At 39.9% G+C, this 24,697-nt stretch overlaps 1 protein-coding gene across 2 annotated transcripts in view; it reads right to left on the minus strand.

Annotated features, from left to right (window-relative positions):
• Positions 1–24,697, minus strand: part of PTN (pleiotrophin) — a 78,832-nt gene that overhangs the window by 15,904 nt on the left and 38,231 nt on the right. For both annotated transcript variants that reach the window (XM_030481040.1, XM_030481041.1), the window contains 3 exons: positions 8,994–9,103; positions 7,128–7,301; positions 5,922–6,083 (listed from right to left, as the gene is read on the minus strand). In XM_030481040.1, the coding sequence (XP_030336900.1) occupies positions 5,922–6,083; positions 7,128–7,301; positions 8,994–9,102 (445 nt within the window). In that variant the 5' untranslated portion in view covers position 9,103. The remainder of the gene's footprint in view (positions 1–5,921; positions 6,084–7,127; positions 7,302–8,993; positions 9,104–24,697) is intronic.

Consider the following 24,697-nt stretch of genomic DNA (forward strand, 5'->3'; position numbering starts at 1 on the left):
TCCTCCCCATGTCCCCTCCAGCTAGTCTTTAGAAGCAGACATTTTGTTGCTGCACAAAGGCAAAGTTGAGGGAAGGCACCCCAGCAAAAGCAGACTGTCCACCATGCAAAATGGAGTGGACCACAGGTGGTTCTTCTCTGCGGTGCAGCACCCAGTTCGTCTGAGCAATGAATAGCTGCCTATCAGGAGAACAATTCATTCAGGCAACGTCACTGTCAGCTCTTTGCAACAGCACCAGCTAAGTCATCCTGCCAAAACACAGCCAGCCTGTCCTGGCAGTGGACTATGGGTAACATGTCCTCTCTGCAGGTAGAAATCAAGCCTGCAACTGTAGTGCTCAAAAACCACGTTGTTTTCTGCTCCTGGCACCAAAGTAAAGACAGGGATATACCTGATCATTAACAAAAGCCCAGCTCTCTGTTTTGACACCAAGCTCCCTAAGAAGACACAAGATAAGTCAGTGTCAAACACTGTCTTAAGTCCACTGAGATTACTAATGTCAAAACCAAAGACCCTAATTAAAGACTGCGGTTCAGTCACCTTGAAGTAAATTCTGATAATTGTAATTGCAGACTAGGGTAAAAGGGAGCAGCAGCTACTAGTCAGAACATGGAGCTAAGTGTCAACAGCTCCTATCTGAGGTAAGGCTGATTATTTCTATTTCACTAAATTCTTAAGTAAAGCTCTTTAAACAATATGAAATTACTAAAACCAGATAGAGTGAGTCTTTCCTCCACTGCACTAGCATGCACACCTTGCTAAACACAGGGAACTGCAGAGACACCTTGTAGACTCTCGATTGCTGCACCTGATCTGCATTACACAAAAGAGATTACAGCCATTAACTTGGGAGGTTTTGCCTTCATGTGAGAAACCTTTCCAAACATTGCATGCTGAAGGATGTGATCTTTGCATGCCACCCCAATTATTAAAGACAATAGCAGTGCAAGCAGTGTCAACTTTGCCAACCTTATTTGGAACTGTTTTCCTGTGTGGCAAGGGCTGAGCTGAGCCAGGATAAAGTAACTCATAGAACTGAAAACTGATCAAAAGTTGAGAAGGGACATTTATTAAAAAGAACTAAATACAGCTGGGTGAAAAAAATTACCAGAAAGGAGCATAACTCAAAAAATGAAGGGTACATTGCAGAAAGAGCAGGCAGACTGCTTATTCTATTTAATTTTATCTTAATCAGAAGAATAAATAGCTGAAAGTACAAAAGCTATCAGGAGAGAAAGAGAGAGAAAATGAGAGTGATGGAGAGAGTGCAAAAAGAAATAAAGCCTACCAGGCAACTCAGCTCAATAAAAATAAATTCCTCCTCTCTCAGCAGTTAAGGCAAAATGTTTCCTGACTCCTGACAATACCCCATTCTTTTACTTTCTGGCTGGCTGGAACCCGAACAACCATCAATCAAATTTGGGTGGCCGTGAAGTAGGCCAGATGGAGTATGTCGGAAGTGTTTTCTGCTCTTCAATGCAGTTGGCCATTATAGCAGTCACTCGACAGAAGTACCTGAGTCTTTCACATCTGTCAAGATAGTTTAAGGAGACCTTGAACATCCCCGGCCTTGCAGACACTGATTAGAATTGTGTGTGCTAGAGGAGAGGTGGCTGCCTCCATGAGGATTTTCTGATAAAAAATAGTCTTTCATCCTTTCCAGCCTTTGTGACAGGCTTTCTCATGACCTCATTTGTATACTAAACACACAGATCATGGTGTCCAGGATATCACTGTAGCTGACAATCTCTCCATCCAAATGCACAATATTCAAGAAAAAGCAACAGTTTTTATCCAGTGTTAACTACACTTCAGCACAGCAGCCCAGGACCAAGCCATTCTCCTCCAATCCAAGAACACCTCAGCAAAGCCACAGAGAAGCGCTTGTCAGAAATCCAGATAAAATTCAAATTCCTGATTCATCATCTGCTTTCCCCCTTAAGTCCAATACACAGCAGATTCTCCTCTTGCAAGCAGTGAACTCCGAAATGACCATGTCGCAGATTACAATCCATACTTCGAGTCAGCTGCTCGGAATAAAAAATACTGAGACAGAGCAGTGCTAATAAGGACAATTTTTATGGGTTTTTTTTCCTAGTTTCCAAAATAATGAGAGCACTTCAAAAAGATTTTAAGGCTTTTCCATGAATGCTGACTAACGATAAAACAAATCCACAAGAACACTTAGATCACCAGTTTATGAGGCAGGCACTGATTCCTGAGGTTAATGAGTATCTACCTCCTTGTTTAATTTAGCAGAAGTTTTGTCACAGCTCATAGAAGCTCCTGGAAAGCCAAAATATACTTTTAACAGCAAATCTGCAAAATGGTAACCCTTGGGATTTCACTGAAGGTATGATTTTCCTTTCTGTTAAGCACTGATTAAACTCCTATGAAACAGCAGTCATCTTCAAAATAGTTAGGCGAGAGGAGAGACAGACACACGATTCATCCTACCAGCAAAGTTGCTGCATGTTCATGAGCTGGAAAAGTGGATAAGCAACAAGAGAGCAGCAGTTACAAATATCATCCACTTATTTGCATTTTTCTCAAAGAACAGAGAAGGCGAGGAGGAACTTTAGACCCCAAGCCAGAGTAAGAATTGGGCAAGCCTAGAAGAAATAACCTGTCCTACCCAGACACCTTCTTGGCTTCTTAACTGTCCACATTAACTAACTTTTTAAAAAAATATAAGAGGGAAAATTCTGAAGGTCTCAGATAAAGATATCTACTCCACATGCAAGCAGTGATCAAAAGAAAAACATATTTAGGTTATTTAGTGGATGTAATAAACAATAAAGGAAATATTACAACAGTATTTTCTTTTGCAACGCAAATCTGTGGAGAACTTGGAATACTGTGTACAGTCCAGTCTCTTCATCTCAAAAATTATTTTCAGTAGTAGAAGGAATTTAGGTAAATCCAGTAGAGTACAAATGGATAAACTGTTATACAATGCAACACTTAAGTTAGAGGTTCTATCTTTAGAAGACAGCAAGCATCAAAAGTAACAGAAGATACATAAAACTACAATTGATTGGAGAAACCAAATAGGGGATTTCACTCACCCCATTTAAAACATTAAAATCAGAAGGAAAACTGATGAAATTGAGAGATTACAAACATGACACAATAGAAGGAAAATTCCACCATGCAGGAAAGGAAGTTAATCAGGAAAATAATGAAAACAACCTTATATACTTGGTATTTTTCAGTGTAATATTCTCAGTCAGTTCACATCTTCTTTTGGTACTCCCAGCCTATTGCTGTCAGAGATGTAATCAGTGATGCAGCTCTCAAAGCATACACTAGTCAGAAAGGTAATGTTTAGCAGTAAAACAGATTCCTCTAATCAATAAGCCCCCCACTTACTGTGGGGGGGCAATTACAGTACAACGGGATGGCACTTGATCAGCATTTACACATCTAGCTACGTGTTAATACAGACCTTATACAACACTGTGCCTCAAAACAGAAACGCTGTTTCCAAGTAATGTATAATATGCTTTTTCTCTTGCAGTCTTAAGCCATTGATGCAAAGCTATAGGTGGAAAGGGAGCCTAATATGTATCTGCAGTCCATTCCAAAGGCTCAGACAATAATCCAGATCTTCTTATCTCCAAAGAATTAAATTGGGTCCTATTCTAACTATATATTGCATACAGTTTGATTTTTCCTTTATCTACATGTGGGTGGAGACTTACATCCAATCTGTAATTTCCTTCACCTCAGGAAGGAAACAAATACTCTCAATTCCAGCCAACATGTCAGCACTCAGATTTTTAACTCTGAAACAAAGTTCAGTAGAGCACAACATTTCACACAGTACTAATCTGCTTGACCTAATTTCTTACTCTAGTTCCTCCTGCTGCCAACATAATGTGCAGTGTAGCTCCTGTGCACCCACAGATCTGCAATATGGAATTCTCATACTTAGCTCAGGGCCCAGGCAGGCTGCGAGTGTGTGACTTCGCTGCACGCCGTTCCTACTAATGCCAACAGCAGATGAACGAGCAGGTGGCACGTGGGAAGACGCTGTGAGATTGCTAACACAAATAAGGAGAGCAGAATTTCTGCCCACAGTTATTCTGATCACAAACCTACATTCACACGTATTTCTCCTTTTGCATTCCTTCAAATCAAATGAAGCCAGGTTTCCTAATCAAGTCAAATGACATAACTAGGTTTGCTGCAGTCAGTCTCAGTCCGAGTTTCAGTCTCAGCTATAACTCACTCATATCGAGAATCAGTAAAAGTTAACTCCAATCCAGCAATTTCACAAGTGCTGCCTTTAAAACTATAACTTGAAAAAGACCCTGCACCACCCGAGAGCATTGCTCTCACAAAATAATGCTACATCGATGCTCTGCTTTGTCTCCCTCTACCCTCTTCTGACAGCCATTGACAGAAAATACTGACTCAGGGGGAGCAAAACAAGGCAAATGGATACTAGCAGCTCAAGTGGCAAAGGTCTTCTGGCAGCATAAATGGAACCTTCATTCAATAAACTCCCAAATGCCACTCAAGTATGGAAACAAAAAAAACCAAAAAAACCCCACATTTTCCAAGGGGAAAAAAAAAAAAAAAAAAAAAGGTCCTTCTCCCCAAACTAACAAACAATGAAATCAAAGGCCTTCCTGCATTTCCCACTCACTCATTTCCAGCCCCAAATGAAGATGTTTATTGCTGCCAACTCAACCAAGTCAGCTGGTCTCTGAAAATCTAGTTTCTAGTTTGAAATAGTTTCTGCTTCACAGCTTGTCATTATCTACACAGGGACTAGGCTCAGTGCTGATCTATTAACTCCATGAATGGTGTGTGAGGAAGACCAGTTACACCTGTACTGACTGCAAAGCAGACAGATGCATTCGCACACCCAGAAAGCATCTGCAGCCTCATCAGACATGTCTCTGGTTGCACAAGCAGAGCAGGCCACCTGCAGGTACTCCTCACTCAGATCAATGGCACACCACCATCAACAGTTTGTAAATTGCTCATCCCCGTTGCACCTGTCACTCCTAATCACATTTATTTTTATAATTATCCCAGTATTTAGAGCCTGGAATGTTTTAAACCTAGATGGTTTTAAGCAAACAAATGCCAGGGTAGCATAGCTTGTGTAATCCACTTAAACACATTACTTCTGTATCTCAAACAAGATCTCACAGTTTTAGCTTCCACTATACATCATCCTACACACGTAACACCTGCTACTCCAACAAGAGAGTACATTAACAGGCTTTAATGATTAGAAAGAAAATAAGTTTGTCTGAGGAACACCTGGAAACACAACTGCAGAGCATATGCCTTTTTGTGTAGTAGGAATTATATTGTCACTTGCACTTAAGAATACTCTCCTTCCTGCTGTCTTTGAATAAAAAATATATAATCCAAAGGGTGCAGAACATCCACATATTTCAGCACGCAGTGAGCAGAACATCCCTTCGATGCTACCTGTCCAGAAGGAAAGCATTTCCTTCAACTTTCAACTTTCAACTCATTTTCTTCATTTTTTCAACTAGTCATTATTTGATAACAAACAAAACTTTTATAAAAGGTGTCTTTATCAAGAGACGTTTTTGCATGCTATTATTGGTCTGTTCCCATCAACTGGGGAGTTACGAAATGCATCTGTACTCTGGAAGTCTAGTCACATCAGGAAACTGGTCGCAGTACAAGTGGTCTAAGGTTAAAATTGGAGCTCTTAATCTTCAGCTTACTTCTTGTGTGTGAGACTGCCCTGACTACACAACTCAGGAATATTGTCTGCCTGATCGCTGAGATAGAAGCAGTGCAGAACTAAGGAAAGGCCATGAAAATACAATCTTCTGTTCTACTGAGTTCTCACTGAAGCATGCGGGGCATCACAAGTCCAGTGATTTGAATGAACTAGTGTGCAGCTTTCAGCAAATGGAATTTACCTTGAGGTTTGGGTTTGGTAAGCTTCCCACAGGGCTTTGAGATCGTGACAGTCTTCTGGCAGTCAGCATTATGAAGGGCTCTCTTTAAGTTCCCGGTTCTAGTCTTCAAGGCAGTATTCAGGTCACATTCTCCCCAGGCCTGGAACTGGTATTTGCACTCTGCTGCAATGAGTAAATAAATGGCAATTTTTAAACCAGAATGACTGAGTGTGAAAACAAAAATGCTATGAGTCTAATAGGGTATCACAGTTAGTGCTTGTAGACAAAAGGATCATGCAACTGAAGAAAGGAATCCCGAGAAAACTTTAAAGATGATTTGCAATGATAATTGCAGACTCCCCCCCAAAATATTTTTAAATTTAATCCTCTTGTTTTTGCATGGATATTGCATTATTGTCATATAAAGGAAAATACATTCAACTATGAAGATATACAATTAAAAAAAAAGAAGGAAACAACAGCAGTGAGAAATGTCATTCATATACGATATGGCTGTTCCTCCATTTGTGTGATACCAAAGGTTACCAAACAAGGCTTGAATAGTTTCAAGAATGTAAGTGCAACTATGAGCTTGTAAAGTTTGAAACTGCAGCACTGATTGTCTTGGTAAGGCCACAGTGATGGCAAAGCCATATAAGCTGTTTACTGGAAAAAAAGCCAAGTTTGCAAGAGTCATCAGATCTAAGTCCTGGACAGATATCTTGTCCAGGACAGACCCGACATCTGTCTGGACTGTTACATATGAACTTTCTGAACTGAATAATATAGACAAAATACGCTGGTCTTCATTAACTCCATTCACGGCACATACTGGTAGCTACCCATGCTCCATGCTGCAAATCACACACTGCAAGATCACATAAAGCCTGTGGTATCCACCAGAAGCGTTTGTATTCACAACTGTGAGTGAACACACAACAGTTACCTTGCTGCCTTAAACAGGCTTGTACACCACAAGAGAGCAGATTTCAGCATGCTGCCAGAAGACTAAGTTTACAATAAGTAGGTTATATGCATCCTCTGCAGAGGAGCTGCTTTGCTCTGAAGAAGCTGCCTTCTGATGACTTACATGTTCTAGCTCCGATGAACTTGAAATACAGGAGTAGCCCATTCACCAAAACATCTGGGGCTAAGCAGAAAGTACAGGCTTCCTGCTCCATACTTAAGTAAACACCAGAGCAAATCCCTTGAGTGAGCAATGCTTACCTCCAAATTGCTTCTTCCAATTGCAGGGGATCTTACACTTCTGGGTCTTGGTGGTTTGTTTGCACTCAGCTCCAGTGCGAGTGCCCTCACGTGTCCCCAGGCCACAGTCACCATTGGTGGGCACACAGACACTCCACTGCCATTCCCCACAGTCAGACTTCTTTGCCTTTTTCTCTGGATGAAGACAAGGAACAAACCCAAGCAAGAGAAATGGTTAGTACCCAGAGCCTATGGAGAAGTTCTCTAAACTTCATTAAATAGGCACATCACCTGAAATGGTGAATGTGGAAGACATTTATAAAACAATTGCTTCAAAAGGAGCCAGGATGCTTCAAAAGGTTGCCAGGAAAAGGTCTGGCATCCTCTTCACAGTTCTGCAGAGACAGGTCAAACTCTCTGACTCCAAAGCAGGGTGGATCATTCAAATTCAGTCCCACTACCACATCTACTAGTCCACTTAGATATTCTCAAGTGGATTCTCATCTTCACAATGGGGAATCACCTAGAAACTCTCAGGGATCACTGACCAAAACGTACAGGGCTCACTCCGAAAGGATACTCCTCTGTCTCCAGTAGCTGACAGCATACAAATATTTGCAGTTCCAGCTGAAGCACAGCACATTATACAAATTAGAAATCATAGAATTATTTGGATTGGAAGGAACCTTAAAGATCATCTGCTTCCAACCCCTCTGCCAGGGACAGGGACACCTTCCACTAGACCAGGTTGCTCCAAGCCCCTGTGTCCAACCTGGCCTTGAACACTGCCAGGGATGGGGCAGCCACAGCTTCTCTGGGCAACCTGTGCCAGTGCCTCACCACCCTCATTCTCAAATGTATGTGTTGATGTTGTGTATCAGAGGATTTGAGCACCTCCAGGGAACAGCTGCGGGACACAAACTTTTCACTAGGTATATCATGCCACATTCTATGGCAGAATATGACCAAAACTCCAAAAGTGAAGAAAAATCTACATGGAGAAGTGTACTCAAAATGCTGTTAATACGCATGCTCAGGAACAAAAGTAAGGATCATAGTTTCATTTAAATCCTTAAACCCAAGTCTGATAAGAAAAGACAGCAATGCTCCCAAGTGTTCATCCCAAAACATCACAAGTAACTTTAAACAACCTTATATAAAATTATTTTCCTTCTAACTCCTGTATACTTACATTCACATTTTCTCATATTTCCATACAGCCACAATGGCTATAAACACCTTTGTAACCGGAACACTAATTCAGATAGACTCAGATCATTTTAGCTGGTGTGTAAGTGGACTGTAAATCATAAGACCTTAAGAAAACCACCAAAAGATGCATTCCTTAAAAAATGTCAAAACTGGGTTTGATAGATAGGAGTTTTCCACCGCAGGCCTGCCTCCCCTATAATGAGGTGTGAGTTCATCACTGGCAGAAAGCAATTACAGCTGGATGTCTGGCTGTCTTTACGCAGCAGCATGTTTGTTTGGTTCTTTGTGGGAGGATTTCACATTACGCAGCATTGGCCTAGCATTGTCAGATACAACAGCAAACAAGCAACATGGTAACTGCTCTTTCATCACTCCTATTTGGTTCTCCCTAAACCAAGCATGAACCTATTCCCAGAGCAAATATTAAGCTGCCTTGCAATACCCACTCTGTGGTAAAATAAGGACTAAGAGGCTGTCAAGCTGCTAGCTTTCATGGAAACTACTTCTTGTTTTCCTACTTAACACAGAATAACATGTCACAGCCACAAAGCCCTACCCTGTATGTCAAAACGTTAACAAACAACCTGAATTTCACAACAAAACCAGAACCATTTGACATTCTCCCACACATGCAATCTATCACAGGGATTAATTCTGAACTGCACTGGACCTTACCTGGTTTCTCTTTTTTGCCAGCCTCTGTGGTACTCACAGCTGCCAGAATGAAAACAAATGCCAGGATGGCAGCTGTGAACATTCGACGTTGCTGTTGTTGCTGTTGCATTCTGGAGATTAAAAAGAGAAAGTAAAAAAAGGTTGGTTAGAATGTAAAAAGTGGCACCCAATCTAACATGTTGCTACAGCATTTTGGGAAGCTCTGCTTCAGGCCAACAAGAAACAAGCAGGTCAAACATCATTAGCCATTGGCAGAATGGACATCTTTGTTCCAGAGAGAACACAAAGATTTTTACCAATTGTTTTCCAGCCTGTGCACCAAATCCCCGGTCTACATCATTGATGTTATGGATGAGTTTTCCCACAGGAAGTTCAGTAATTATTGCTCATCTTCTAGAAACCTGTCAGAGAATCAAGGCTCCCAATGGGCCTGGAACTCTGCTCTTGTTTCGTGACCTCTGACTGTGATTTACCGTGTAAAACTAAACATATCATATACTTTCTGTTTCAGCATACCCGTTCATATGAATCAGGGAATGCCACACTGTCCACCTTGCAAGAGTTCAAGTTCTTATTAGGCTTACTTGACATCTGAAAAGAGCTTATTTCATGAAAACTTATATAGGTAATATGTTATGTATTACCTTAATTGTCATGGGCGTCTTGCTACATCCTATTCTTCCCCTCCAATTAGTGTCTCTTCCTGACATAAATTAAGCTAATTCCTTGAAATGCAAAATGGGCACAGAGATAGGACTTGCACACACAGCTAAGTGCTGCACACACAGCTAACATGCTAATGAATCCAAAATCTGTACTGGGAAGCAAATATTCAAAATATAAATTAAAAAATAAAGAATTAAAAACATTTGCTTGGTGGTGAAACTTCATTTACTAGCCAATCACCAAAAGTTATTCAGGGCTGGCTGATTTCAATGGCTTGCATATATATTTCTCTTTCACTTTGCTATAATTTGCATTGTCTCCTTCTGGCATTGCTTATCAGAAAGCAGGGCTATAACGAATACATATGCTAAAAAAAAGCAACCTTCCCATTTCTCAGAGACACTTCTCTAGTAGGCAGCCAGGTACCAAGACAGTGGACTCGAGATTGCTCAAATTGAAGGTTTCTCCAGCCTTTATTTCTTTTTTAACCAGGGCCCATGACATTCATGCTACACCAGCTTTCCAAGGAGGTGTCAACAGTGCTAGCCACTAAGATGGCCTTAATAACTTAACTAGATTGATGTTACTGAGAGTTTAAGAGGCAACCTGATCTCATTTTGCTGAGCACAGCAACCTTAGGGGAGAAATAATTCTCAACATGAACAAAGAACAAAATGTATTTGAAATTTAATTTGGCACTCCTCAGTATTCCCTGCTGGCAACCTCTTGCTCAAAAGCAACATAATTGTAATTGACATGGAAAACAGGAGAGGAATCCCAAACCCAGAGACTTTTATGTATCCAGCTTTAACACTCTGGTAGAAGCCAGAGGAGAAAACCCAATGGTTTTGTTGAAATAAAGTTCATGTGAAGACTGCAAGAGACCTGGCATTCAAATGTCTGAAAGAGCTGTCATTAGCACCCATTTGCTTTATTTCAAAAGAAAGTACCATTTCCCATCATGAAGAAAGGACCACCAGTGTTTCCAATGAACTCTAACAGAGCCTGGAGCTAGAGTGCAGGAGTCCTGTGTGAACCTGGGTTTGTTTTTTTCTTTCTTCTGCTACATTTTTCCCCTTAGAGCTTCTCATGTTTTACAGAAAACTAATTACATAAATAAAATAAGCAGTAATAATAAAAAATGATATCTGCCTTTTATTCAGCTTACTTCAAACTGGTTCTCCATAATTAAACACAGTTGGAATACTTATAAGACACCCAACCTTTTCCCTCAGCCCCTCTCCCCTGGAGAAACTTCACCACTTGTAAGACTGCACGTCACCTCACATCCCATTTTCACTGCAATTTATCTTTTCACTTCCTCTCTTCCAAACAACTCACAAGAATCCCTTGTTGAAGAGTTCAGCACTTGTGTGGAAACACATACAGAAAGACAAATACTTCCATAAACTCAAGATACCATCCCAGCATGCTGCCTGGGGATGTCAGAAGCTGAAACAAGGCAGCACGAGAGGGGTTGCTGCACACAGAGATGCCTGCAGTGGGCTTGGGACTCCCTCCTTTATCCTTGCTGCCCACCCAAAGGACCTGGGAAGTAGCCACAGGTACCTCACAGGCTGCTAGCAGTCACTGGGAGCCGCGCATAACTGTTTCTAGGCAAGTTGCCTCATATTAAGTTGATAGAGACTCTAATTCAAATCTGATTGACATTATTTTCAGCAAACAGGCAGCGAAAATAGTTGGGGTTTGGAGTTCGAGATGATCCAGAAGCCCTATAAACAAAACCCCATGCAGCCTTAATAAAGTATGTTTTCTTAAGACTCCAAACCTCCCTACAGCCAAAACACTTGCCGAATTGTCCAAAACAAACACTAAACCTGCACACAGTGAGAGAGAGATCCCTCTGGTAGAGAGAGCCAGGCTGCTTCCTGAAATGCCTTTGCTATCAATTACCAACAAGTGAAAAGCCATGTTGTACAGATAGAGGCCTTGCTTCACACCACACCAACACTTCGAATTTCATGTAACCAGTATAACTACAGAAAATTGCATGATTGCTTTGTACATGATAGATCAGCAAGGGCAGGTGCTCCTACACAATTACAAATGGCCTCCATATAGTACCCATTAAACTTCAGGTATTTTTTCAGAAGGCCAGAAAATCCCACCTGTCAGTAATCATTTGACTTCAATCTTCAATTTTCCTTGCAAATATTTCAGGTGGCCATTAAAAAGTTGGATGAAGAGAAAAACATGTCAGGCTGGAAACATATTAGTTTGAAAATATATTGTTTTTGAAAACAATATATTATGCTGAAAATAATTTTGTAGGGTTTTGGTTTATTTTTTCAAGTATTTCACAATAGGCAAAATGGACTTCTTGACATTTTGATTTTCATAATGAGCCTTCTATCTACACCAACAGTAACAAGTTGTCGTGGTTAAATCATGTGTGCTGAAGGGAAACTATTTCTACAATCCTGTACGACAGCCCCTCAACAGAGTGTGACAGCAACATTTAAACAAGTGGCAGTGGCATTTGCAACCAACAGGAAGAGACAAAAATAAAAGTGAAGCAAAGAGACATTTGGGGTGGCAGGAGCTCCAGAAGGTAAAGAGAGAGAAAGAATGTTTAGAACAGTTTAAATGGTAAGCTGGAACAAGACCAGAAAAAGAGAGTGAGTAGTCATGAAAAGAGCACCACACCAAAAAGTGTGTAGTGAGGTGAGAAGCGAAGCCCAGCTGAGATGCACCGTCTACCAAGTGCCTTCTCCCAGTAAAAATGAGGCACAGGAATTCCTTCAGTCTTACAGTTCATTTCACAGTCAATCGCTGTTTGGGAGTGCAAAATAAAAGGAAAACTAAAAAAAAAGGAAGGCAGTCAGAAAATTAATTAGTTCATCAACCATTCACACATGAATTAGGCTGCATGTTGAACACCAGGAAGAGAGTCAGGCAAAAGACACTATGGCTGCCGTTTAAAGGACCATCTGAGCAGAGGTAGACCCTCCCAATCCAAACCCCTAGTACCCCCCCACCTGATAGAATCACTCTCATCTCTTCTGAACCTGATTCATTAAATCATTCATTTGTTGTGATGAGTACAGTCCACACGACAAAGTTTACCAACTACTTCAGGAGATATCTATCCTATGGACTGCAGCACACCAATCCCAGAAATACCAGAGGCCCAAAACAGTACCTATGTACTATAGCACAGTGGCATGCACACTTCCATTTGGGTCCAGAAATGCTACAAGCACTTTCATGCAGTGCCAGGCTTTGTCTAACAACCCAAGAGAAAGTTTACTCCTTCCAACCCAAGACCCTGCAAACAGAGTTTGCTTCTTTCATACGCAAATTGGCAGCCCAAGGCAGCTAAGGTGTTTTCTTGCACTGCTCCTTAGAACTTTGGGCCTCAGTTAGTGCAAGCCAAACTTGCTGGAACAACTCTGTCTGCATTCACGCAATTAACTCATTCGCAGGGTCTCCATCTCTCACACCTGAACATGTCTTTCCTTCCTGAACACAAACATCCAGAACAAACAAGATAATTTCAGATGAAGCTCTACTGGTAAGCAAGTGTTTATTTTTCCTAGCCTTACTGAAGCTAGCATATGCAGCACGTCCTAGGATCACATATGCCTTTTGCAGGTGGCTTTTTTGCTGTTAATAACTATTACTCATAAGCCCTTCTCTTCATCTGCTTCCCTTCAAAGCAACTGGCAAAGTCCCAGATTATAAAAGCAAGTATTTTATTATTAGTGCATATGAGTGTAAACTCCCACCCTGAACTATCAGGTTTTCTCACATGATTTAACCTGTCCATATCCTCCAGTTCTTCCACTATAATAAGCCAAACATCAACTGTGTTGATAATGCTGTTACCCTGCATGTACTGCAATACTGTATGCATTGCCATTGCTAATGACAGGCTTTGAAGTGAGTTTGCAAGGCCTCAGGACTAAGGCTCATCGAGGCTTGCTCTGTCTGAACTTTCCTTGGCCTGTCTGCAGCCTCAATTTTTCTAATTGGCCAGCTAGCTATGACTAATTTGATTTCATTTTCTTCGCCATTGTAAAACCCAGGTTTTATGACTATTATATTAATGTGCTATACAGAAATGCAGGACTGGTATCTTAGCAAAGGCCTTGAGAAATTTTGACATGGGATGCAGTATAGAAGAGTAAAGGTAGGAGATGGGGCACAGGCTTGACAGTGGATACCCCCCAGCTATAAACAACTCATCCATGGCCAGATAAAGATATGAAGACCTGGAGCTAAGGGTACAGGATACAGGGGTAAGAAAGAGAACACAGAAGTAGTTTCCACCATACTTAAAAGGTGCCATATATATTAAGTTTGGATATAACATGGAGTTGCAGACTAATGAAGAAAGAGAAAGGCATAAAAGCAGGTCAGCACACAAAAACCCAACCTCAAGTTGATCTTAAAGTGAGGAAGAAGAAACCATCAACATGAACATCCTCCTGGCTGAGGATCCCAGATGATGACAAGTCACCATAACCATCCCCACAACCATCACCATACTGAAACCGCCAACCTTAGGGCCAAGAGGAGCTGGGAAAGGGTCAGCATAACATTAGAAAAATCAGTTTAATGTAAATGTATGTATAACAATTTTAACTGTATTATTATTATTAACTTCTACATAGATATATTATTTTTCTGTAATAACTACATCTACACAAATAATGATTCTTGGATTACACTTAAGATTTCAGTTATGCTAACAATAAATTTTTTACTTTATACAAATATACATAAAAGGTTTATCCTCTTTGCCGATAAACAGTATTTTAAGCAAAGTATGATTCTCAGCTTAGTCTTTTAGTACACTGTCATTTTCATCCCATGATCATGAATAAATAAAATGCGTCCCAAATACAGACAAAAAAAATTCCTACAGCCCATTATTTCTCTTCACAATACTGCTCATTTTGAGTTCTCTTTAAGCTCCTTACCCATTTTAGAACTACCTTTTGCACTAATCCTTGTTTTTCCTGCTTGAATGAATAATTTCTCATCAAGTCCCACAACAAATACTTTAATAAATTACAGTTTGATTAGTCCCAGATTAGTCACATCTACAAAATCAGTTTTTAAATGAGGTAGTTTGGGACATCAGTCTCCTTTCAGTAAACACATGCTGCGTTTAATGAAACTTAACATTTACCTCCGCTTCTTAAATTATTCTCTTATTCAAATTTTGTTCTATTTTGCAGTCCATCGAGGACAGATTAACATGTCTGCAGTTATCTGAATCTATTTCTTTCCCCCTTCTTACAGAAAAATATTTATATAATACATATATTTGCTACGCACCAGTTGTACAACAACATGTTTTAACCATCTTAATGAATCTGAAATGTCAAGTGCCATTTTTACAGTACTCTGACACAACAAAAACACAGTTCTCTCTGTAAAAGAGAAGTTAAGAGTATTTGGCTTTTAGGAGTCTGACCTCTGTAACAGTTGCATAAACTCCTGCTTCTCCAGGTCTCTCTCTCATTCACCATATGGTTCATCCCCTTATGTCCTACCTGTCCTAGCCAGACCTTTGTGAACTGTAATCTTCCAACTGTAAAATGCTCCCTCTTCCCTCACACATATACACATTTGAGTCTTTATTTGAGGACTAGGGGGAAAAAAAAAACCACCAACCAAAACCAACCAACCAAAAAAAAAAAAAAAAACAAAAACCAAAAAACCACACAACTAGATTTGCTTTTGATTTCCTTCGTAAGATTAGGTTTTGGTGAGTCTTACCAATCTGCCACTTCTGGACTTCCAAGACACTACTTTGTTGGATGATCAGTACCATTTTCTGAAAGCTCGTGATATCACTTTAGTGGGTTGATCCCCTGTTAGATTTGGAATTCCTCTCTACAGGCTTTTTAACCCACTCTTTTCTTCCTTGAGGAAACAAATTTCAATTTTTTTTTCCCCTCTACATTGATACAATGAGATTTGAAACAATCCTGTATTAAATATCTTTCATTGGTCCAATACACATCAGCAGTTTACTTAATTTCTTTAAAATCAACTATTTAAAATTGATACTTTCATTAGATTTACATTCATGCATGTTGCTCAGTTGCTAGCTGGGCTTAAACCACAACAATGCTCCCATGTAATATAAACTGAATCAGCTTGTTAACACTTGATACAAGTGGTTATTTTTAAGGATGAGCTTTAAGGATGAGCTGTAAGGTTATACTGAATTAAATTCTAAAACATCATCAACTTTTTATAGTCCTAGGTAGTGAAGAGATCTTATTACATTTTCCCCATGCATAACATCACTAGGCCTTCTAACCCAACTCTGGGTTGATACAAAGCCAGTAGGTATTTTTCCATACTCCTCTGAAGTAGTTGAGTCATACGAATCCTATCTTACACATATAAGTAGCTCTTATATATTTACAGTGCATCATTAATTTCCATTACAGCTATATGACTTTCACTGTGGTTTGTATCTTTTCTGGACCTTCAAGTCCCGCCTACCAGTCATGATTTCCATTACAGAGTATGTGTGGGCTAACCCAATAACACCAATTTGCAAGTACTACACCTCTTTCCAGCTTCTCCTTTTCATTGCCCAGGCCACCTGCACCTGATATTTCTCTCTGATCTCACCCGAATGTGTTCCAGGTACCAACTTTTGATAAGCTGCTTTCCACCCTTTCTACTGCAGTTTTCAACAGTAATAATTTAGTTCTTTGTCTTGGCTGCCCTGCAACTGTATTGTTGTTTCTCTACCTAATGCTGAATCTTTATTCACCTTATTTTTCCTTCCTACTAAAAGCAGACATAGACATCGCATACATTTCTCTGTATGCTTCCTTATGGGTAAAGATCCTCAAACTCTTCTCACAACACAAAGCCTTGAGCCAACTTGCTGATCTTCATCACTTAGTTGCACCTTCATGGACTCAAGAAATGCTGTATTCATTTCAAACACAACTACTACTATAGCCTTAGTGGTCTAAGCCTAAAAATCCAAGGTTTAAGGAAAGAATCTTTAATTGTAACAACTTGCTCAACCAAATGACACTATCTCTGGCTGAAAACTATGCCTTAATCTCATTTCTAACACTGGTTATGTTTCAAAATGATTCTATTAAAGGAAACCTACTAGAATAATGATCAAACACCAAATTTTCTTCTTTAGTGAAACTAAGTAATGAAATTACATTTTGCTCTTTGGGTGGTAAGGGTTGAGAGGGTTGGTCAATGTAGCAAAAAAACCCCAAACATTAATTCAGAGACCTACAGCTACTGCAATCCTGCCCAAAGAAAAATCTGTGTGCTCATTTCTCTTACTCCTTTGACTTTCCTGTGAGCGACCGGCATTCTCTTGCGGTATAGTCATGAAATTTTGGGAGCTGTGTCAACACTGCCAAACAGTGGACACCAGCGTTCTGAGTCTCTGTACTAACTCAGTTCAAAGCCATGCAGGAAACCTCGAACCCTATTGCAAAAAAGCTCCCTGCATTTCAGTCACAGGAAGATGGCTGGATAGCGGGGCAGACACCTTGGCACCAGCCTCCAGGTCTCCATTCCAACGCGCACAACAAAGTGCAGCTGGCAGGTTGCTCTGTCTGGCAAAATGACAGAGAATCAGGTAGTTTCAACTAACAGGTGCATCTCATCTTTTTTCCATTCTCTCCTTTGCTTCATTTTGTGGGGGAGACAGAAGCTACCCTTCATGGAAGCAGCTCCAGCAATGCTCTCCCTCGATGCAGGGGAAGGGTATCTGGCAAGCAGCAGCTGGTAGGGAAGAGGCAAATGCTTCTAAGGTGAGCTTCTGTTAGGTAAGCAGCAATTTATTCAGCATTATAATGGCAAATTTAAAAAAAAAAAAAAAAAAAAAAATCAGATTTGAGTATAATTATCTATATCTGTAACTGTTGCTGCAGATCAGCCAGGGAGGGGTGAGAAAACTCTAGAAGACTGGAATTATATTTGGCAAATTTTATTTTTTAAACCAGCATTTATGCCCAGCTACAGCACGGGGTACCCGTAATAACAAGCCAGCATCAAACAGTTAGCTAAAAAGCAAAAATATCACAGCATGATCCTTCTGATAAGCCCAAGTCAAACACTTCATTTCAAAAATTGCAGTGTGCAGCTCAGGGACTACATTTTTCAATAAGTAATCAACTTTATGTTCTCTTTTAAACATGAACATCATTAAGGGCTAGAAAAATGAGCACCAAGGGCAGCAAGTTATGCCAATGCCACTAAAAAAAAAAAAAAAAAAAAAAAAAGCAGGGAACTAAAGAGTTGCATGACTGAAGAAAATTATTCAAATATAAACAAAGTAAAAAACAATGATCAAATAACATGCCCCATATAGCTTTGTTCAAGTAAATGAGCTAAAGTAATTAGTTAAGTTGTGGATAACAGTCCCCCTAGCTTTTGATATTTGCATAGTTGATTGCATGTTTGTCTCTCACATCAGGCTAAGGCAAACACACACACTGTGGATATTTTATATTTCTAGCTCCCCAGACATAAATTACTAGTTCAAGTTGATAATAGATACCCCTGGGTACATGAATTCTGCTTTTTAGGGCTGAGCAGAATTTAGACTGACTCAAGACTCAAGAAAACAGCCAGTCCAAACAAATACAAACAGAAAATTTATGTAATTTTGCAAAAATCTTTGCCAAAACTAAAAAGTTTCATGGGAGAACATCACTTTCAGCAAGATGGCAAGTTTCTGAAAACGTTTTTATGAATGAAAATAATTTTTGTTCTTACAAGCTCACTAATATCAAACTGAATTTCTTCTCATTTAAAATGCAATTTTACACAAGCTATACAAAGGATCCTACTGCTTCTCATAGGCAGACTCTCCAAATACTTCTGCAACATAACATCTGACCTAGAAATTTGAACGTCTATTTGGACTTCTCATTAGCTAGCTCTACCTCTCCGGGAGCACTAAAAGCTGTGTGACTTCTTCACTGCAAGTTTTAAGCAAAATTTTGCCAACCCAGGACACTATAAGCCTTCATCTGATCACAGAAGAAGGACTCAACATAAAAGGTCTTTTGGAGGGGTGAAAGTTTAGTATTCATGCTGTAGTTTGTGAACAAAAATAGTTTCCTCCTCAAAGGAAAAGTGCAGTAACTGCACTTTGTAACAAAAAACCCCAACCATATCATAAGATGATGTTAAGAAATTAACCATGTCAATAAAAGGGTGAAAAAAACATGCTGTCCTTTCAAGAGAAGCATTACACTCATTAAATGTAAAAAGGGCAGTTGCTATTTTCTTTGTTGGTCCCCAGCCAGTGTATAGAGATAATTTTCTTAGCCCTGGCCTTCAAAATTTCTCTTAGCAACTACATCATTGAAATGAACATCACTGTTGAAATCCATTTTCCCTCCTTCCCTGAGCTATTATTTTGCTCTCATCCACAATACACACATTTTCTTCCTCTCTTTTGCTCATGGTGGGTCTGAGCAAGTCAGGGCTCTCAAGCGATAACTAATACTGTTTTGTGCAGCTGCCTCCTCTATTAACCTTCCCCTCCCACTGCTCTAGCTGAGAGGCTGAGAAAACAAAACAAAAAACCACCCAAACCAACCAATATTTCAGTTCATTCTTTTGTATTTCCACATCCTAACTGAAAAAGACATTTTAAGCCACTTCTGTTACTGTGATTTTTTTTCCCCCCATCCCTGCTCTTCCCGCAATGATCACAGCTGCTGTGTCACTATCAACAGTCACACTGGGTTTCTTTATGCTTTCATTTCTCGAAGACTAAAGATGAGATTAAACAGTCCTGGATCTGATCACCAGGAAAACCACAGGAGACTCACCTCCATTCTCTCCAATTATTTTCGCATCAGTGACAGTGAGGCCAAGCCATTGACTCAACTCTCCCAGGCATCATCTGCACCAATATGCCTCTCCTGGAGAATCCACGTGTTGTGGTCATGAGTTTCCCCAGCCACAACTACTGATGTATCCTCTCTCTCTATTCTCTATCAACTCTGCTCCTCCAATGTGCAAAAGATATAATTACTTGATAATGTCAGAGAGACAAAAAACATGCCTATCCTAGGGGAAAACAAGCTCTTATTATAATTATTCTTTCTTCCTTTTTTCCCACCCCTGGCTAGCATCTTTGCTTTATCTAATGATCTTCTGGTTGCCTAAGATTGTTAAAACACAAGTATTTTTTCATGGTTTTGCAATGCTTCTGACAGATGACCAGACCCCTACTACTCAGCTACCATGGACACTACAGGACCCGAAAAAGACAAATAAACACTGTAATACAGAGTCATCTGCTATAAGGAACACAGCTGACACCTATTTGGCTAGCTAATGTGTTTTCACCTACCAGAGATTAATTTGGGTACCTTCTGAAAATATTAGAAGAAGGAGCGGCATTTTCCCATCCTCTTGCTAAGCAGAGGGCAGAAAAGAGTCTCATTGTTCCTGTCTGGCCAAGAGAGTTTTCCTCACAATTATAAATTCATTGATTGAAACAGAATAAATTTATGAAGCTCCACTTCCTTGACTGCAGCAGTAGTAACAATGTCCTATGGGTATCACAGTAATAAAAAAAAAAAAAAAAAAAAAAAAGGAGCAATCAATGAATATAACTATGTTTGTAATTAGGTCCACAGCCAATCATTATTACTACTACCATGAGAACAAAAATTGCACAGATACACGCTGATGTCACCACAGCTCGGTGGTGATCCCATAATTGTGAACGCATCATGATTTGAGAGCTGTTTAAGCTGTGACATGATTTTCATAATGAGCAGCTGTACCGTAGAAGCCAGATAGATGCCTCCACTGTATTTTAATTTTCTTTTTCTCCCTCTACTCCAATGAGGACATTTTCAGCTCAATGGCAATAGGTAAATTGCAGCATCTGTCACTATCCTCACTGCTCCATCTATGAAATAGGTATAACAGCCCTTGCCTCCTTCAAAGGAACACTGACAAACCCATAATAAAAATTACTTTGTAAAGGGGGGATGATTTTATTATCCAACATCAGCTGCAGCTTGCTCTAGTTTCCTGGATCTCATGCCTCCACTGTTCCAATTTTCGAGCAGGGTGGCCAGACTCCCCCAAGCAGAGAGCAGCAGCAACTGTGCAGCTCCCGGAAGCTCAGCATGTTGTTGAAGGAAAGCTGCAAGACCCAGCAGAACCCCTTTATCTTTGATGACTACCTTCCCTCAGAAGTAATCAAATTTTGTCAAATACTTGAATTTTGATTTAACTGAGCTGACTGTCAGGTTGGAGACTTTTTTTTTCTTTTTACCTCCAATCAGACTCTTGGAAATACTCTATACTCCTAAATAAAATAGCCCATTTTATTTCCTTTACTCATTATGACTCCCTGACTCCTTTGCCGTCTGTCTATTCAGACGGCACTCCAAAATACACGTTGTAGTCAGAAACCTATTTAAGCTGAAAGAACATGACCTCTCACCTATACCCTCTATTAATCTCTTTGAGGGACTGCATTTTTTTTAACTTTTTTTTTTTCCAGATAAATTATCTCCTCGCTTCAAATGACAAATCCCAGGGCATTGGGACAGCTATGCAAAATGAATGAGGAAAAAATTAATTCAACCAAAACAAACCTCACGTGCAAATGAAATTTGTGTTTCAGACATGTTGTAACATGGGGCTAGAATGTACTTTTAAATCATTCTTCTCCAAAAGCAGTTAGTGAGCAGAAGGCAGCAGTTGTGTAGCATGTTATCGCCTCTTTGCCAGTCAGAAAGCAAATGGCATCTCCAAGGCCCACATGCCCTCCTCCACTCTAGCAAAGAAAGAGAAGAGCCCAGACCTCATCTTCTGCAACTGATATTAATAGAATCATAGAATCATTTAGATTGGAAAAGATCCTTAAGACTATTGAGCACAACAGTTAACCTAGCACTGCCAAGTCCATCGCTAAATCCCATCCCTAAGCACCACATCTACATGTCTTTTGTATACCTCCAAGGATGGTGACTCTACCACTACCCTGAGCAGCTTGTTCCAGTGCTTGACAATCCTTTTGGAGAAGAAATTTTTCCCAATATCCCATCTAAACCTCCCCTGGCACAACTTCAGGCTATTTCCTCTCTTCCTGTCCCTTGTTGCTTGGGAGAAGAGAACATCCCCCACCTTACTACAACCTCCTCCCAGGTACTTCACAGCTTTTCCTACACAGCTAGAGCTTTAAGAACTGCCACTTTTATTGCAGTGCAATTTAACAGCCACTTAGGATGGACCCTACCTTGAATTCACAAAAGGACATTCACCATCTATTCACTGCAGCATTTAATCATGGCAAAAAATGAGTTGGGATGCAGTGACACTCCCTTTTCAGGTATGGAAGCCTGGCCAATGTTCATCATGACCATATTAGTGCTAGTAATCAGCAACACCTTTCAACAGCAACGGTGAAGTGCTGTCAGGCACTGATGGTGAACAGCTGCTTTCTATGACAGCACCTCAAAGTGATGCCTCCATCCTCAGGAGATTATCCTAGAAACAAACAAGGGGAAGAGAGGAAAGTGTGCTCACCTTCACTTGGCAGAACAGAAACTGAGGTTTAGAGATAATAAAAAAAAGTGTGTGACAGAGAGAATTTTTTTCAGATAAAATAGTCTTGCACCTTAACTAAAAAAAAAAAAAAAAAATCCTAGGCTGAAAATCCCACTTTCAAATATGGCCAGAAAGACAAAGTTGCCTCTGCTCTAGTTAATTAACTGCAGTTAAGTTTCATATTTCTATCCAAGGTAAAAAACATGATAGGTTATTGTAGCTACATCATTTGATGCAGATGGCAGACAAAGTAATTGTACAGTGTGAAATACGTAAGAGGTGAGACTTTGGAACAGCCTTTTTGGCTTAGACTGTTGAGCTCTTCTGCTATATTCCATAAAATCTTTCCATTTTGTAAATCAATACAGAGCTACAGGTCACACATGAAAAGCTTTTCTAAGAATTCTCTTTCCAAACCACAATGGCTAAAGAGATTTTTTCTTTTTGTCCAATAAAATCCAGAATCCGCACAGACTTGTGTGACAAGAGTGATACTAATGACATACAGTATCATGACAGTATCACAGAATAAGTCAATGGATGCCTGAAAGGCAAGATGGCATTTAGGAAGAATAAATTGGTATTTATAACCTCCAAAGGGAGGCTACAGCCCTGGACGAGATTGAACTACTGCTGGAAGGCAGGTTTTATTCAAATTGAGTTCTTACTAACATATAAATAAGGCGATTTTTAAAAGATATATCTATGCCACATATCCAAATGTAATAATAGCTAGAAGTAAAAAAGTAAAAAAATGCAGACTGAGAACAGCTCAGATTTGTTGACCTACTGGTTGATTGTTTCCAGCCAATATGCTTTCTCACTTCTTTCCAAACCAGACTGCTTTTCAGTTTTGGAGCTTATATCACAGCAACCAGGCTTTTGCTGAAGCTCTTTGGGAACCACCCCTTTGAGACTTTGAACAATCAGTTAGTCACACAAACTTAGTGCTAATTCACCAGCAGAAATTAAAAGAAAATTAAAAAATCATTTATGGTTATGCTTTTTCAGTTGAATTTTGTATTGATTTCAAACAAAAATTTAAAGCTTGGAAGATTTGTCTTCAGATCCTATCTGCGATTGATAGCTGAGGTTCTGATTACTGTTTCCTGCTTCTCAAGAGACCCTTACCTACAACTCAGAGATTTCTCAGGCAGGCATCTCTATCACCCATACAGAGAATTTGTCCCACACTAAAGGTATTTCTAATGGCCTCAAAGGGATTTTCCTGGAAGGTGGGATTATCAGCAGTGAATATTTAAGTACTTTATATCACATGATTAGCTTTCACAGGAGATGTAGAGAAACTACCAATATTAAGTGCCTTGTAGGACAGTATTTACAGCATTCAGATATGTGAGTATGTGAGGTTTTTGCTGGAAAGAAAAATTTTTCCAGTCCAGCAGAGAGGGGATGTGAATCAGGACTCCCTCACTGAAAAATCCTATTCAAAAGATTACTAGATAAGGGCAAGGCACTAGTATACACAGTAGCCTCACTGCTTTCTTCTCCCTTGCATGAGCAGCAGTTACTCCATATACTTTTTAACTTAACCTACAGTTACATACAGCTACAGCTCATAACTGCATTTCTCAGTGAATAAAATATTTGCCAACTGTGATTCAACAGAATTTTCTTGAGAAAATGTCTGTCAGCAGAGTTGCAAGACAGTTCTCTTTTTTCACATACGAAAGAAACTGCTCCTAAGCACTTCAACCACCATAAAGGCAGAACGAAGTTCCAAATTTTTATGTTCCCTGAATGCTGCACACAGGGATACTTAGAGATTCCAATGAAAGATCTCCATGGCAAACCCCATGTTTTTCAGACCATATTGCTAAAGTTGAAACCCAGGTGGTCTCTTTACAGCCTGCTGATGAGTGGACCTCTAGGGATTATATTGTTTACACATTTGGATTTATGTTTTTTTCCCTTCCTCATGCAAACTGCCATTTCTCCTTCTCCCATTCTTCTGCACTGCTATTATGTGCGGAAATTCAATACTGTATTTCCCCATAAGAAGAAACTGGCAAGGAAAGACAGCATGCTCTTGGCAGAAGTTTATCCTGGGATTATGCCAATAAGCAATCATTTTCTGGTTGCCACAAGCATTCCATTATTTCAGTTTGGCCATTCTGTCCACTCCAGTTCAGACCTGTTAGTGCTTCCTTAATAAATCCTTATTATCAGGGTCTTAGGCCTGAGTTGTTTGAATTCCTGCTCAGCTGGGACTTGGTATTCAGAGACCCAGTCTGAATGTCCTTTAAAAAATATATAATTAAAACACTTACTTTACCACAGAGCAGACACAATGGAATTTTGTTGGCTGCAAGTTATATTTGCACTCTTAAAGTCTTAAGAAAAGCTGGATTTTGAGGCTTGTTTTATAAACACCACTTTGGAGGTTGGTTCTCACTAGAAGAGAAATGTGACAGCAATCTTTTGCCTTCATCCTTCTTTGCATGTATACGCCT

The sequence above is a fragment of the Strigops habroptila genome, chromosome 3 (genome assembly GCF_004027225.2).
Source record: "Strigops habroptila isolate Jane chromosome 3, bStrHab1.2.pri, whole genome shotgun sequence".
NCBI lineage: Eukaryota > Metazoa > Chordata > Aves > Psittaciformes > Psittacidae > Strigops > Strigops habroptila.